Source organism: Sinocyclocheilus anshuiensis, unplaced genomic scaffold, assembly GCF_001515605.1.
Source record: "Sinocyclocheilus anshuiensis isolate Anshui unplaced genomic scaffold, SAMN03320099.WGS_v1.1 scaffold1966, whole genome shotgun sequence".
In the NCBI taxonomy this organism is placed as follows: domain Eukaryota; kingdom Metazoa; phylum Chordata; class Actinopteri; order Cypriniformes; family Cyprinidae; genus Sinocyclocheilus; species Sinocyclocheilus anshuiensis.
Genome location: NW_015546147.1, coordinates 376,919 through 392,002, shown reverse-complemented (window position 1 = coordinate 392,002; position 15,084 = coordinate 376,919). Strand labels below are relative to the sequence as shown.

Genomic DNA, 15,084 nt, shown 5'->3' with positions numbered 1-15,084 from the left:
CACATTATTTTCTACATACTGTACATTATTGTTTCTCCTCTATGCCCCACCTTTCTGAAACGCGTCGATTTTTAAAAAGCTCATCTGTCTGAAAAGCAAGGTGTGCGCTGATTGGCCAGCTATCCAGTGCGTTGTGATTGGCTGAATTCCTCAAGTGTGTGACGGAAATGTAACGCCCCTTACCATACTGTGATGCCGCGTCCCGGAGCGACGAGACAACACCAATAAAACCCATTAATATCTCTTTGGATTTGAGACTTTAGTCTTTTCAACTTTACATATCTTCTTTATGCACCAAGAGCTTGTAACACTCCAAAGAGAAAGGCAAAATTAAAATCGCATCATATGACCCCTTTAAATTGATCAAAAACGACAACGACTTTTATCATGTCACAAAAAATTATATTTCAAGTAAATGCTGTTCTTTTCATCAAAGAGTTCTGATTTTTTTTTATCACATTTTACACAAAAATACTAAGCAGCACAACTGATGATAAAGATTTTTTAAAACAGTAGTGATATTTCTCAATATCACTGTTTAACTGTATTTTTGATCAAATTAATGCAGCCTTGGTGTGCATAAGAGACTAAAAATATATATAAAAAAAAAAACCGTAGTGTAAGTTACAGGGATAGTTCACCCAAAATCGAAAATTCTTTCATAATTTATTCCCTTCATGTTGTTCCATACAACAACAGTTCTGTCCATCAAACAACACTAACCCCACTGACTTTCGTTGTAGGGACAAAAACACAGACATATTTCAAAACGGTTTGGAATGACATGAGGGCTTGCAAGTGATGACAGATTTTTCATTTGTTAGTGAACAATTCCCATATTATATTATTAATATTAATATTGATTAAATTGCCTTTATTTTTAAAATAAAGACCTTTCACCGTTTAAAAGCATTAAGCCATGTGCTTAAAGATAAAAAAATATAAAAACTGTGAAGTTTTGTGATATTTAATTGAATATACAAATAAATAAATCAAATTTTTGTTTTCTTTGTCACCGATTATTGTGACACTGGCAACAGACATTACTGTATATCACACTGCCCAGAGTAATGCTTAAAAACAAGAGAGTTACATATTCAATATTCATTTCAACAGTTCCAGCACTGCTCCAGTGAGAAATCATTAGTACCGATGATGTTTTCACTCTTTTGTAGCATTTGGACCAATCAGACACACAACTTTTTGTTATATTTAACAAATAATATCTAACGCCCCCTCACCTAACCTAATTGATACATTAAGTATCATTTGCACCTTTTACAAAGGTGTGTTTGAACTAAGAAACTGATGTTTCCTTCAGGCGGTAGATCTGCTGAATATCAAATGGTACCATAGCTTCATGTTTTTATTTCTCTTCTCTTTACTGCCTAAGCTTTAACCTTTTTCCTATACCAACTGTATGCGTGTGTGTGTGTATGTTAGACTAGTTTAAGTGTTTATGTAGTAAATAAAGTCTTACTTGTATCACATCTGACGTTCATTGTTTGCTCATAACTGAGTCCCTAATCATGCAGATTTTTGCTACATTCTCTGAGTAGTATTGTACAGTAAGAAAGTTATTTTCCTTAACCAGGAAATTAACGTTCTTAGAATTAACAGACAGTTGACACTAAGAGGTCAAATGAACACACAAACACACAAAGCCCTAGAAAACATTCTCAACACTTTACCAACTGCCTAGTAACCAAAGGGGATGTTTAAAACTTCGCAAATGACAAGAATGCACAAATCAATGGAGTTTTCAGTTGAGTTCTGATCGCTGTGTTTCTAGGAGGAACTGCTTATCAGATACAATTTCTATTTTGGCTCATTTCTGATAACGCTTTCAGCTGCCAATAAGTACGCAGCCCTCTCAGCTCCCATTAGCACATTTTACCATGTTCAAATCTGCACACATTCCCCCTTAAACAGTTTAGATACTGTTAAAAACTATTAAAATTATGTGTGGGTTGACTAACAACTTGTGAGTGGCAGCATACAAGCTGAACAGGTGGTGCTGTGACACGAGGGGAGCGGAACGGCATGAGTGCTGACAGATTCCCCAGCTGCCTGAGAGAGAGACTAAATGAAGGCCTCAGCGCCCTGTATGGGTTTAGCAGATAATGGCCAATCTAACCTCCTCAGGAGATGTCTCTACACGGATGTCTGGGAAATGTAGCCCTTTGTAGTTTTGCCCACAGGACACTTACTTCTGATCATTTAGAATCAGTCAGATACAAAGCCACATCCACATTTACACTGATCAATACCGTTAAACAAACTGCTCAGAGACTGACGCTTTAGGTGATTTCAGACTCACGAGATACATAGTCAATGAGACGAGCAAATATCCAGACAGAGACACACACACAAACGCACACAGCGCAGGCAGAATTCGGAGTGTGAGCTATGAGAGTGAGTGTAAATATTATTTATACTCTGAGAAAAAAAAAAAAGAAAAGTGAAATACATGGCCTGCCACACTCAGCTGATGCTGCCAAGCTGGAAACAAAGTTGCTATTGAGGAGTACATGAAAATGAAATGAATAAGTGTGAGACATCCCGGGCTGAGAGAGAGAGCAGCTCAGCCTATGAAGGCGTCCATCCCTCCCTCCTACCCCTGTTCACTTCCTCACGACTCGTTGAAATTCAATACACACGTACCACAGACACTCACTTCCACCACCTCAGACAATCTATTGCTTTGCTCTCCATCATTTCCTCCCCATCTCTCTTTCTTTCTCGCACCATTTTTTATGGATGCCGCTTTGCTGCATTGCAGCTTAAGTGATAGTTTAATTCTGCGGTGATCCCAAAGTCCTTCCTTTCTCATATTCTTTCAGAGCCCAGAATCCATGTCTAAAATCCAGGCAATCATTTAAATCTTGGGAAGGTTAAAAGCGTATAGGTTTAAACAAAATGCAACCATCGGGAAATAGATTTCTGATTGTCAAAATGATTCGTTATGAAATACAATTTGGGTGTTTCTGAAATAGCTTCAATTTTGAGGAGAAAAATGACTGAAAAACAGCTTTATAGCGCTAGAAGTACACTTAAAAAACATGCTAATGAGACCTTTTCACAGGTAAAATGGGCAAACTTCTAATGATGCAAACAGTATTTTAAGGTAAATATTAGGCTAAAGGCCATTCACACCAAGAACATTAACTATAAATATAACTGTAACCCTAAAGTTTTAATAATCATTCGAATTCTACGAGAGTAGTGAAGTCCATACCACAGCTGCTGTATAACTATAATACAGAGGAATAATATCATTGGAATCACTTTCAATACTGTTTTTTCCAGCGGATGAATGAATAAAACATTGGCAGCCAATCAGAATCCACCAGACTATGAAGAGCTTGAGCATTTAAAGTAACAGACGACAAAAATCTTGATATGATATCCATTCAATTTTTACCATTTTATGAAAATCTCTTACTGAAAATCTGAAATCTCTATTACTGAAATCTCCAGTTCATTCCTATAAGACATTCTGTAAAGCTTGTCTGAGTTAGCAACAGTAACCAAAGGGGGGTGGACCAAAATATAAATTTAAAGTCAGCATGAAATAGAAATAGTGATTGTCTTTTCTTCACCTATTGTGATGTATATTAATGAGAAAAATATCATTTATGATACACTCAGCAATATTCCATAAACAAATAAGAACTGCCAGTTTTGATTTCATGGTGACTATAAAAGCTGCCATTGGTAATTTCTGCGCCACTGTTATTACCAAATGGAACAACAAAATAAAATCCAAACGGGTCAAATCTCTCTTCCATTTCACAGGTAGTCCTGCCCCACACTCACATCATTGGCTAAGAAAAAAAGCCACCTTTGGACCACTCAAGCGAACAGAAATATCAACCTGGCCCAGAAATCAACCTGGATTAATTATATTGATCCCGTCATTAAATAAATATAATATTTTAATTTTAAAATTCAAAAACCTACACACACCACCTTTCATTAAAACAGAAGTGACTTTAAAGTGTCCATTTATACAGCCAGCCAAAAGTGTGCGTGCGAGGGTGATGACAATCACTGTCCCTAATCACTCTAATGAGTGTGATGTTACATGTGTTTAAGCAGATGAGCCGGAAAGGAAAACAGAGAGAATGAGTTTATTTAGCAGACTACGTGTGTGTGAGAGAGAGTGTATTTGATTAGCAGACACACACACCCCCGTCCACACAAACATGCCTAAAAACAGAGAAATCCCTGGGCCAATTAAATCATAGACTGCGTTCTTTGACTATAACACAAGTGTGTCTTTTGTTATTCTCTACCTTTTGTCAAGTGTTTGTTTTCTTCTATCTTCTCTTTTCAATACACCATGCATGCTGCTATGTCTATATCAGTCTCGTACATTATTTGGCAGCATTGAATAAACACTTTCAAACCAGTGTAGCTTGTTGTTTTCTGAACTCTAAAAAGAATGGAAGGGGAGAAAACTGAGAAGAAAAGAAAGACCATTTATGGACAGAGGCAAAGTGATGGACAGATGGGAATATAATGAGAGAGTCAAACTTTGTATTCCTTTCAGTATATCTGATGATGAAGACTAGCGCCCGTGGCAGGTGGACAAAAGCGGACACGTGTTCAACGCCCTTTACATTCTTGCCCTCTCCTAGTCTCCGTCCATCGTTGTTCCCTTTCTCTCTGGTCCCAAGGCCTGTGACAAGCGGACTGTGTGTGTGTGTGTGTGTGTGTGTGTGTGTTTGAGGGCAGAGAGATAACCGCTGTCTTCTACTGTGAAGCTGACATTCAGCAAAGAGCATGAGCTGCGCCAGACCACAGCAGGTATTCACACAATGAGCTCTAAATAACTACATGCCACTATTATTATAGGCTTTTATTCTAATCTATTATCATCATTTGAATCTTCATATATTCAGCGGATAATATATGCTTTGAATACAGGACGATTTCCTGAATGCACCTTATGGGATCCATTGATTGGAAGAACAATCAATCCATCAATCAATGGCAGACAATCCATACATCCATTTAAAATGTAGTGCTGGACAAAAGTACTGTTTTTCTGATTAATCAAAAAACAAAAACAAAATATACAATGCAACCAGTGTAGTCTAATTCACAAATGAATGACTCAGTAGCATATGGAGCGTCCGGTGTTGCTCAATTACGGCAATGAATGACTTTTAGAGTTTGGTTCTTTTTAATGAATATTTCAAGATGAGTTATAGGTATGAATCAGTCTGAAATATAAATGTATAAATGACTTTTTTTGTATTTCTTTTAGTATATTTTAAATCTTATATTTTATTCCTGTGATGACAAATCAGAATTTTCAGCATCGTTACTCCATTCTTCAGTGTCACATGATCCTTCAGAAATCATTCTAATATGCTGATTTGATTCTCAAGAAACACTTTTTCTTATTATTTTTTCTTACTTATTATTTCAACATTAAAGACAGTTGTGCTTTTTAATATTTTTGTGGAAACTGCAATACATTTTTTTCAGGATTCTTTTATGAAGAATACAAAGTTCTAAAGAACAGCATTTACTTGAAACCGAAATCTATAAATGTCTTTACTGTCACTTTTCATCATGTGCATCCTTGCTTAGTAAAAGTATTAATTTATTTAATAAAAAAAATCTTCAATCTGAATCAAATTGAGAGCTTGTGAGTCAAATTAAATCAGGAAATCTGTATGAATGCCCAGCCCCACCACTGATCCATCTCTTAAATCTATCCACTGGTTTTAGAAGCGACAATGTTTAAAACAGTCCTGTCACTGTCCTCACAGCAGCTCAGAGCTCACTGACTCTGCAGATGCAAACGGATGGAAGAGTGTGACACAGTAATAATGGAGGGCTCGTGTACCTCTGTCTCTCCAGGCTTGGCCAGGTAAATTGCACTTCTATCACACGCAATATCCATGCAGACTGGCAACAGGTGGTCCTGGGAGCCGTCACCGTCTGAGGAAAAACAGAAAGAGGGAAAGAGAGTGAGTGAGGAGGTAAAATGAGGTCTATGATATACTAATGCATCGTTTCTTTTGGTTCGTAACGCTCCAGAATTCAGCATATGGAGATAACATCATGTGACCTTGAGCATGTGTAATGAAGTGTGTAGCAGTTTGTCCTGGTGTCAGAATCCTGTGCCCGAGTCTTTATTCCTTCATGTTTACCACTTGCATGCTTGAGACAAAGTACCTACTATTAATATGAAATATTAACAAATCATGAGATCAATAAACTAAATCAAGAAAAGAAAAAGCAACTCGACTGAATAGTGAAAAGAGAAGAACTGGAGGCAGAGCAGTGGTGTGAAACATATGCATTGACATTCATAGCATCTACCACACACCAAATAGCCACGTAGATCAAACCGGCAGCCTGTGGAGAAAGAGAGAATTACACGCAAACACACACACACAAGTTTATATTTCTATCATGGTGAGGACTTTCCACTTTTGGATTCTGTAAAGCACGATGCTGGCAATGTCAAGGTCATGGGTTTGATATATGAATATATGTATTTGGTTGTGTTGCAATATACCAGTATTGACCATTTAAAAAAATGTAATATTGATATCATGGCGATATTGCATGCATGATAATATCATAAATAAGCCAGCGCCTTTTGATGACAGTCTAACATAGTAGATGGCTGTATAAACACTGGTTGCCACCTGCCAAAAAAAAGGAAAAAAAAAAGAAGACAACGACGCAATGTGTAGCTTATCGCCAGTGTGGGAGTTTTTTTGGATTCTGTTAGACACCCCTGTCTGCAGGAATAACAATCAGCAGCAGCAAGCACAAAAGGTGTAATAACACCAAGCAACCTGTTCACCCACTTTTCCCTCCATCATACGGCAAATTTCACCATCGTAGGATTAAGTTGTACTTAGTTTGCTAGCCCTGAAATGGGAAATGTTACATTAAGGTCTTGTGTAAGGTAAGGTCTAAGGTCTTGTGTTGTTACAGCTCCATTATAATATTAGTTTTTCTTTCCCTCAGAATCTTTAAAGATAACACAGTAACGTTATTATGAATTCTTTTGACCATGATAATCATATAGTGAAAACCTGATATTGTAACAGCCCTAATATATATTATGTATAGAGACCAATATATACTATGCAAGAAAGATAAAGTTTTAAAGAGAATATTGCTTTACAAAACCCAGTGAATAAGCTAAAAGTGACAGTGAATACAAAGTATTCTTGAACAGAAATACTGTATGTTGCAAGAAACAGAATAAAACAATAATTCTGACCAGTATTTAGAAAACAGAATGAAACAGTAATAAAGACATTCAGTAAAGAAGTTATTTAATTAATAAATAAAATTAATTAATGTCTAAAGTTAGCAAATTACCTCTCGTAGCCCTAAAAAGCATTTAGCAAAATACTAATTTTGCAACCTCCGGTTTGAATGCAGATGGAAATTAGTGTGTTAAAGGTGCAGTAGGAGATCTTGGAAGATGCTAACTTTAGCCTGATAGCACTGAAAGCGAACGTCCCACCCTCCCTGCAATCGCCGTCCAAAGCCACGCCCCCTGAACGCATGAACGCGCACGGACCAGACGACCAGAGACAACATTACTACAATACATCATGTGTCATTCACAGGTGAGGAAAATTGATAGCACAGTTAGTAACAGTACTACAATACCAAGGAAGGAAGGTCAGGTTGTTGATGTTTGTCTGCCATTCTCACTCTGTCTGCACTCTGTCACGTACGTGAACGCGCTGATGACGTATCCTGTCTGCACGAACCCGGTGCGCAGAGGTATGCAAATACATATGTTGACAGGCATGTAGTAAAGCCTATCATAAAGTTCGGACTGAACATTTTGATTGGACGAACATTTCTTGGTCCTACGCCTTCCACAAGTTTTTGTGACCCTGGACCACAAAACCAGTCTTAAGTCGCTTCGGTATATTTTTAGCAATAGCCGAAAAAACATTGTATGGGTCAAAATTATTGATTTTTCTTTTATGCCAAAAATCATTAGGATATTAAGTAAAGATCATGTTCCATGAAGATATTTTGTACATTTTTTACCGTAAATATATCAAAACGTAATTTTTGATTAGTAATATGCATCGCTAAGGACTTCATTTGGACAACTTTAAAGGCGATTTTCTCAGTATTTTGATTTTGTAGCACCCTCAGATTCCAGATTTTCAAATAGTTGTATCTCGGTCAAATATTGTCCTATCCCAACAAACCATACATCAATGGAAAGCTTATTTATTCAGCTCATTTAATCTAAATTTCACAAAATTGACCCTTATGACTGGTTTTGTGGTCCAGGGCCACATATATAAATACATTTAGAGCACTTAACTTAATGATTGCTATCGGGATATGAAGAGACTTTCAACCAGCATTACAAAAAATGTTTCTTAAGACAATCACCTATTGCACCTTTTTAATAAGCCAATTTTTTTTGTGCTGATCCCCAGAATGTAGCTGACTTAAAGCTGGGGACGTTTGTTCTATACAATATAAGCAAAACCTCACATACATACAGTATACCCTTATCACCAACAATCAGAGAACAGCTGCCTTCCATTATTGAGATAAAGAATCTATGCGGCTTTTGTAGGAGATCTTGGAAAATGCTAACTTTAGCCTGATAGCACTGAAAGCGAACGTCCCACCCTCCCTGCAATCGCCGTCCAAAGCCACGCCCCCTGAACGCATGAACGCGCACGGACCAGACGACCAGAGACAACATTACTACAATACATCATGTGTCATTCACAGGTGAGGAAAATTGATAGCACAGTTAGTAACAGTACTACAATACCAAGGAAGGAAGGTCAGGTTGTTGATGTTTGTCTGCCATTCTCACTCTGTCTGCACTCTGTCACGTACGTGAACGCGCTGATGACGTATCCTGTCTGCACGAACCCGGTGCGCAGAGGTATGCAAATACATATGTTGACAGGCATGTAGTAAAGCCTATCATAAAGTTCGGACTGAACATTTTGATTGGACGAACATTTCTTGGTCCTACGCCTTCCACAAGTTTTTGTGACCCTGGACCACAAAACCAGTCTTAAGTCGCTTCGGTATATTTTTAGCAATAGCCGAAAAAACATTGTATGGGTCAAAATTATTGATTTTTCTTTTATGCCAAAAATCATTAGGATATTAAGTAAAGATCATGTTCCATGAAGATATTTTGTACATTTTTTACCGTAAATATATCAAAACGTAATTTTTGATTAGTAATATGCATCGCTAAGGACTTCATTTGGACAACTTTAAAGGCGATTTTCTCAGTATTTTGATTTTGTAGCACCCTCAGATTCCAGATTTTCAAATAGTTGTATCTCGGTCAAATATTGTCCTATCCCAACAAACCATACATCAATGGAAAGCTTATTTATTCAGCTCATTTAATCTAAATTTCACAAAATTGACCCTTATGACTGGTTTTGTGGTCCAGGGCCACATATATAAATACATTTAGAGCACTTAACTTAATGATTGCTATCGGGATATGAAGAGACTTTCAACCAGCATTACAAAAAATGTTTCTTAAGACAATCACCTATTGCACCTTTTTAATAAGCCAATTTTTTTTGTGCTGATCCCCAGAATGTAGCTGACTTAAAGCTGGGGACGTTTGTTCTATACAATATAAGCAAAACCTCACATACATACAGTATACCCTTATCACCAACAATCAGAGAACAGCTGCCTTCCATTATTGAGATAAAGAATCTATGCGGCTTTTGTTTTCTGTATTTTTAAGAGCTTTTTCTCTCAGCAGAAGGAGAGACTGAATGTGACAGTGTGTGTGTGTATGTGATTCAAAGCATGTGTATGTGTACGGTAGGAGTATGAGCCAGTTGCTTATTGCCACTAATGACTTCAGCTTCCTGCTGTACAGTACACATGCACATGTCTAGTAGCTGTAGAAAAACACTGCAAAAGCCCTCTATGACCCACACACATACACACACTTGTTTATGTCATGATGACTGGCCATTAAATGCCACATCATATTAAAAAAAAAAAAGAAATTGTTAAAAGAGGACATCTCTGCCATTCGCTACCTTCCTGACAGTGCCCTAGTCTTGAATATCATTCAGCTAATGAAAAATGCATTTAGCTGTCACATGTAAAAAAAGAAAAGAGCAATTACCATCCTGATAGAGCAGATGGAGAGTTCTGTCTAACATATGTTGTGCATTCATAATGACACGTCCATGTCAAGACTGACTACATTCTGACAGTGCACATTCATGAATTATAATACTTTTGCACTGTGCATGTGTTGGAGGGTGTGACTCTTGCAGTTCTGATCAAGCCTCTGAACTGGATTTTAGTGTATTTCGCATCCCATTCACCTTTATTGTACATATTTTTTAATGAAAAATCTAAAACAATAATAATGCTGTCTACAACTTTAACTAACTAAAAAAGTAATGATGCTGTTAATCACTAAATTTAAAGATACATTTTTCAAACTGGGAACAAGACAGACGGGTATCTGAGAATGTCAGTCCAACCTGTATTACCCAAGTGCTCATCTGTTACTGCACTACAAAAATAATTTATTGCTTTGCTCAAGTCAAATTGAACTCACATATTATACGCAAAATGACACAATGGCAACACATAATTCAAATGAGTTCAGTTGTATTACAGTAATTCCAACACCAAATTTTAACCCATTTTACACATTTTATGCTACCGTTCAAAACTTTGGGGCCGGTATGTTTTTGAACGAAGGCTGCATTTATTTGATCAAAAATACAGCAAAAACAATAATATTGTGAAATATTACAATGTAAAATAACCATTTTCTATTTTAATATATTTTAAAACACAATTTATTCCTGTAATGGCAAAGCTAAAATTTCTGCAGCCATTACTCCATTACTTAGTCTTTAGTGTCACATGATCCTTCAGAAATCATTCTAATATTCTTATTTGAAGCTGAAACATTTCTGTGATACATTTTTAAGGATCCTTTGATGAATAGAAACAGCATTTATTTGAAACCGAATGCTTAGTAACAACACAAATATCTTTACTGTCACTTTGATATAAAAGTATTAACTTTGTTTAAAAAAAAAAACCACACTAACCCCAAACTTTTTGGTAGTGTACATCAAAAGGACAAAAGATAAACACCAAAGATTTTTCTTCACAAAACCACGTATATTTGTTTATTTTTTCCTTAGTGTCAAAAACAGTGCTGCCAATAGAATAATAATGTTCTGATTTCCAAGTAGTCTTTAAAGGGGTCATGAATTGAGAAATCAACTTTTACTTGAGCTTTTGATATATAAGAGGTCATCGTACTAAAAGAATATCCTCTAAGTTTCAGAACTGAATACGTCCTGGTTACTCAAATGAAAGCTTTTATTGACTCCAGGCCCAGCGAACGCCAGATCCTGGAATCTAAGATAGGTCAAAAACCGCCTCCACAGAAGAATATCAACGGCTAAATCTGTAGCCCCGCCCACTGATTCACACATGACATAGCTGGTTGTGGAAGAACACAGTCGCTGCATAACCTTCCTTCGGATTCAAATATTAGGAATGCATGGTTGAATTTTATTTTTAATGAAGTTTCAGATCACGTGAGTAAAACATTGAGCGTTCGTTCGCTTTCTTTTCACCACGGATTCCTTTGTAAACAAGACACAGGTCGACGCTGGATTTGCAGAGAGACTGAGATTAAAAAGCAATGCTGTGCCGTCTATATTGTTATCCAACTAAACTGTTATCCAATCATAGAAGTGGGCGTTTACTTCCAAGTAACTTCACCCTTATATTCCAGTAAAACTAGACAAACTGCACAATTTTGAACTGTGAAATTTCTAATCTAAAACACACATCAGACCACATTCAGACAGCAGCAAGAAGCTGGTCCACATTCAGATGGACCCATAGAGCTACAGTAGCATCACTGCTTGGCATGCTTGACTAGTAATATGACGAAATATCTGCTCTGAGATCAATGCTGTATGAGCTGAGGTAGGAGAGGTCATTAGCTAGACCTGCTTGCTACTAAACAGGATTGCGTTTTGCTTTGTTTTTCGAGCGGATTATTTTACGGCTGATTTAAACTAGGGATGTGCGCGACGACTAATTTGACTGTCCTTTAAACGAAAGTTTTGTATCCGACTAGTCGACTAGTCTAAAAGCAAGAAACCCCCAAAAGATGGTAAGAAAAAAAAAAACCTCTGTGCGTGCATGTAGCATATATAATAGCCTATATTTGAAATACTTAATCTATGAATCACACTGTCAAATCCCTCAATGAATTCTGCTTGCCGCACACTTGCCTCGCGTTATCATTTCATTTCGTTAAAAAGAAAAAAAAAGAAGAGCATACACTCAACGTCGGTCAAAGCATAGCTTTTTCCTTCTAATTCAAAATAATCCCACACCTTCTCGTCTTTCGCATGGTCATTTTTGAACTCGCTGCAACTGACACGAAGAAAACGCATGTGAGGTCTGAGGTAAAGATGTAGTTTCCGCCTAGATAAACTTTTTAAAATAATGTATTATTTTTCAAACGTTTTATTTCAACTTGTTATTTAAAATGTTTTAAATGCAATGTTAAAATGATGGTAATTTGAATGATAAAATCATGTTTTTGTTTTTCTTTTTTTTTTCTGTCGTGTAATCGACTATTGTTTTCAGTGTCGACTAGTAGGAGCTGTACCGTTTAGTCGACTAGTCGACTAGACCCGCACATCCCTAATTCAAACCATACCGCGAGCCTCTTGCAGTGACTGCCGTAACTGTTTTGCTGGAGTGTTTGGAGCAGAAAAGGATGGCTGGAGAATACTAACGGAGAGAGGGAGAGCTAGATGAGAGGAGCTGAGAGAAGAAGGTCACTGGGGTGTATCTTTGATCTGCCACTTAGGTGTGGGACGGAGAAGAGAGCCGTGCCATAACTGACAGCCAGGAGTGTGTTCAGAATAATACCCATTTCAAATCAAACAAGCGGACCCTCCCTTTTCACCCTCCCCCGCACATATTCCCTGACTTCTCTTCCCACCTCCTCTCACTTCTCGGCACAACATATACCTTTCACTGCATACCACGTTCCTTTCATTTCGTTCATTTGAAATGAGGCTTTGAAGCACCTTGTATTCACGATTTCTCTCACCGTTTCACCGTAGGTCAAATTTTACGTGTATCTCTGCTCGCAGGTGCTGCAAACCCAATGTTTCTTATTTCTAATTAAGTGCCGATTCAAACGTTAGCTGTAAAAAAGGCAGAACAAAAGCAAAAATCAAGGCTGCTGCTTTGATGATCAGTACAATTACATCATTTAAACCAAGCCCACATCCCCGAGGGCCAAACCTTCTGCTGTTTATAGAAAGCGACACACGGCGGGACCTGAGCTTTCAGTGCCCACTCAAGCCAGTCAAAGGTATAATGTCAGGATGTGTCCTTGGCTTCAGAAGAAGCCATTCGCTTCCCATTACCACCCACTTAATGGGAGCAGCATCGCTATGATTCACATGTATTGCGTGTGTGTGTGTGTGTGTGTGTGTGTGTGTGAGGGGTGAGAATGCTGCTGGAAATGGTGTGTATTTGTCTTCCCACCCAGCACCCATCCGCTGCCACGTTCTATCCTGTTAAAGACGATCACCATCATGAAGCTGCAGCCTGTTCCTCACACCAAATCATCTCATAATGACTCTACAGGCTCCTACACTCACGCATTACTAATTGGTGCTGACAGTCTGATGCATGTGTGCGAGTACTAGATGGTGGTGAAAAGCTTTGGAGGGAACCAAAAAACAGGAAAGGACAATGGAAAAGGACAAAGCGGAGACAGATGTTGATCATTAGGGTTCAGCAAAGATATTCACAGTCCTGTCTCCAGAACAAATGCCTGACACTAATCCAATAAAGCCCTTTTCTGTGTGAACCTCCATTATTGACTCGGGCACGACCGCACATACATGTAGAATAGGGCTCCTCTAGCATACATGTCTCTTTCCATCCCCAACATCATTTATCATCCTAAATCACAGTCTACAGTTCATTTTCTCTCTCTATATATCTTTCCACTCACCCAACCTCATGCTTTGCATCCTATTCCGTCACTGTGACATCATTTCTGTGAAGCAGTAAAGGTCACAGACGACACATCTCAAAGGTTTAAGAAGTCATAATCATAGGGCAGCGTACAAAGGCCAACTATGTCCCAACATCCTGCTTTGCTTACCTGGCAAACATCATTGCTTGTACACCAGAACACAGTGCAGATTTCACCAACACATGAATCCGAACACAATTTCAGTAAGCTTATATTTCAAGGTTTCTTTTAGAATGGGGAATTGAAACTGAAAACAAGGAAATGAAATATACAGCATTCTTTTGCATTTAAGTGAAACACAGTGACATTGTTTTATGTCATATATTATTTATTTGTGACCTGCCAATGTCACATATTGAAAAGCTCAGCTGCTGCTCACTCTAAAAGGGTATGTTCTTAGGCATTAATAGTTGTGGTGGCACTAATACTTGTGGTGGCTTGTGTTTCCTAAAACTAGAGGCTGGAATAAGCTACACAATTTTTGCCCTGATTTTCTGCCGATTTACAGTCTGGAGAAGTTGATGCTAGTTGCTGAAAGTCAGAGCCAGTCTGCAGATCTGAGTTGACATATTTCATAGAAATTTGTGTAGTGTATGATGGTCACGGACTCTGATTTTTTTTTAGCTTAAGACTAGAGGTCGACCGATAGTGGATTTTGCCGATACCGATAGCTAGGTTGGACCACACTGGCCGATACCGATTAATTAACCAATAGTTTTTAAAATGGATACTGAACAAAAACTAAAATAATGCTTTATTAAAAAAACAGTACTGAACCATACTAGTAGTAGTAGTAGTAGTAGTAATAATAATAATAAAAATGTTGAAATTAACACACTCTAACAAGGAACAATACTTTCATTACACAGCTTTCATTAATCTTAATGTTACAAATGGACTCTTATTTTAAAGTGTTACCATTTAATTTCAACAGTCATGCTTAAAGATGCACATCTTTAAATATATACACAAAGGCCATAGCATTAAAATTATATACATATGGA

General features: G+C 37.6%; 1 protein-coding gene across 1 annotated transcript in view; it reads right to left on the bottom strand.

Annotated features, from left to right (window-relative positions):
• Positions 1-15,084, bottom strand: part of LOC107701234 (T-cell immunomodulatory protein-like) — a 134,528-nt gene that overhangs the window by 72,079 nt on the left and 47,365 nt on the right. The window contains exon 9 of the mRNA XM_016503194.1: positions 5,864-5,958. Within this exon, the coding sequence (XP_016358680.1) occupies positions 5,864-5,958 (95 nt within the window). The remainder of the gene's footprint in view (positions 1-5,863; positions 5,959-15,084) is intronic.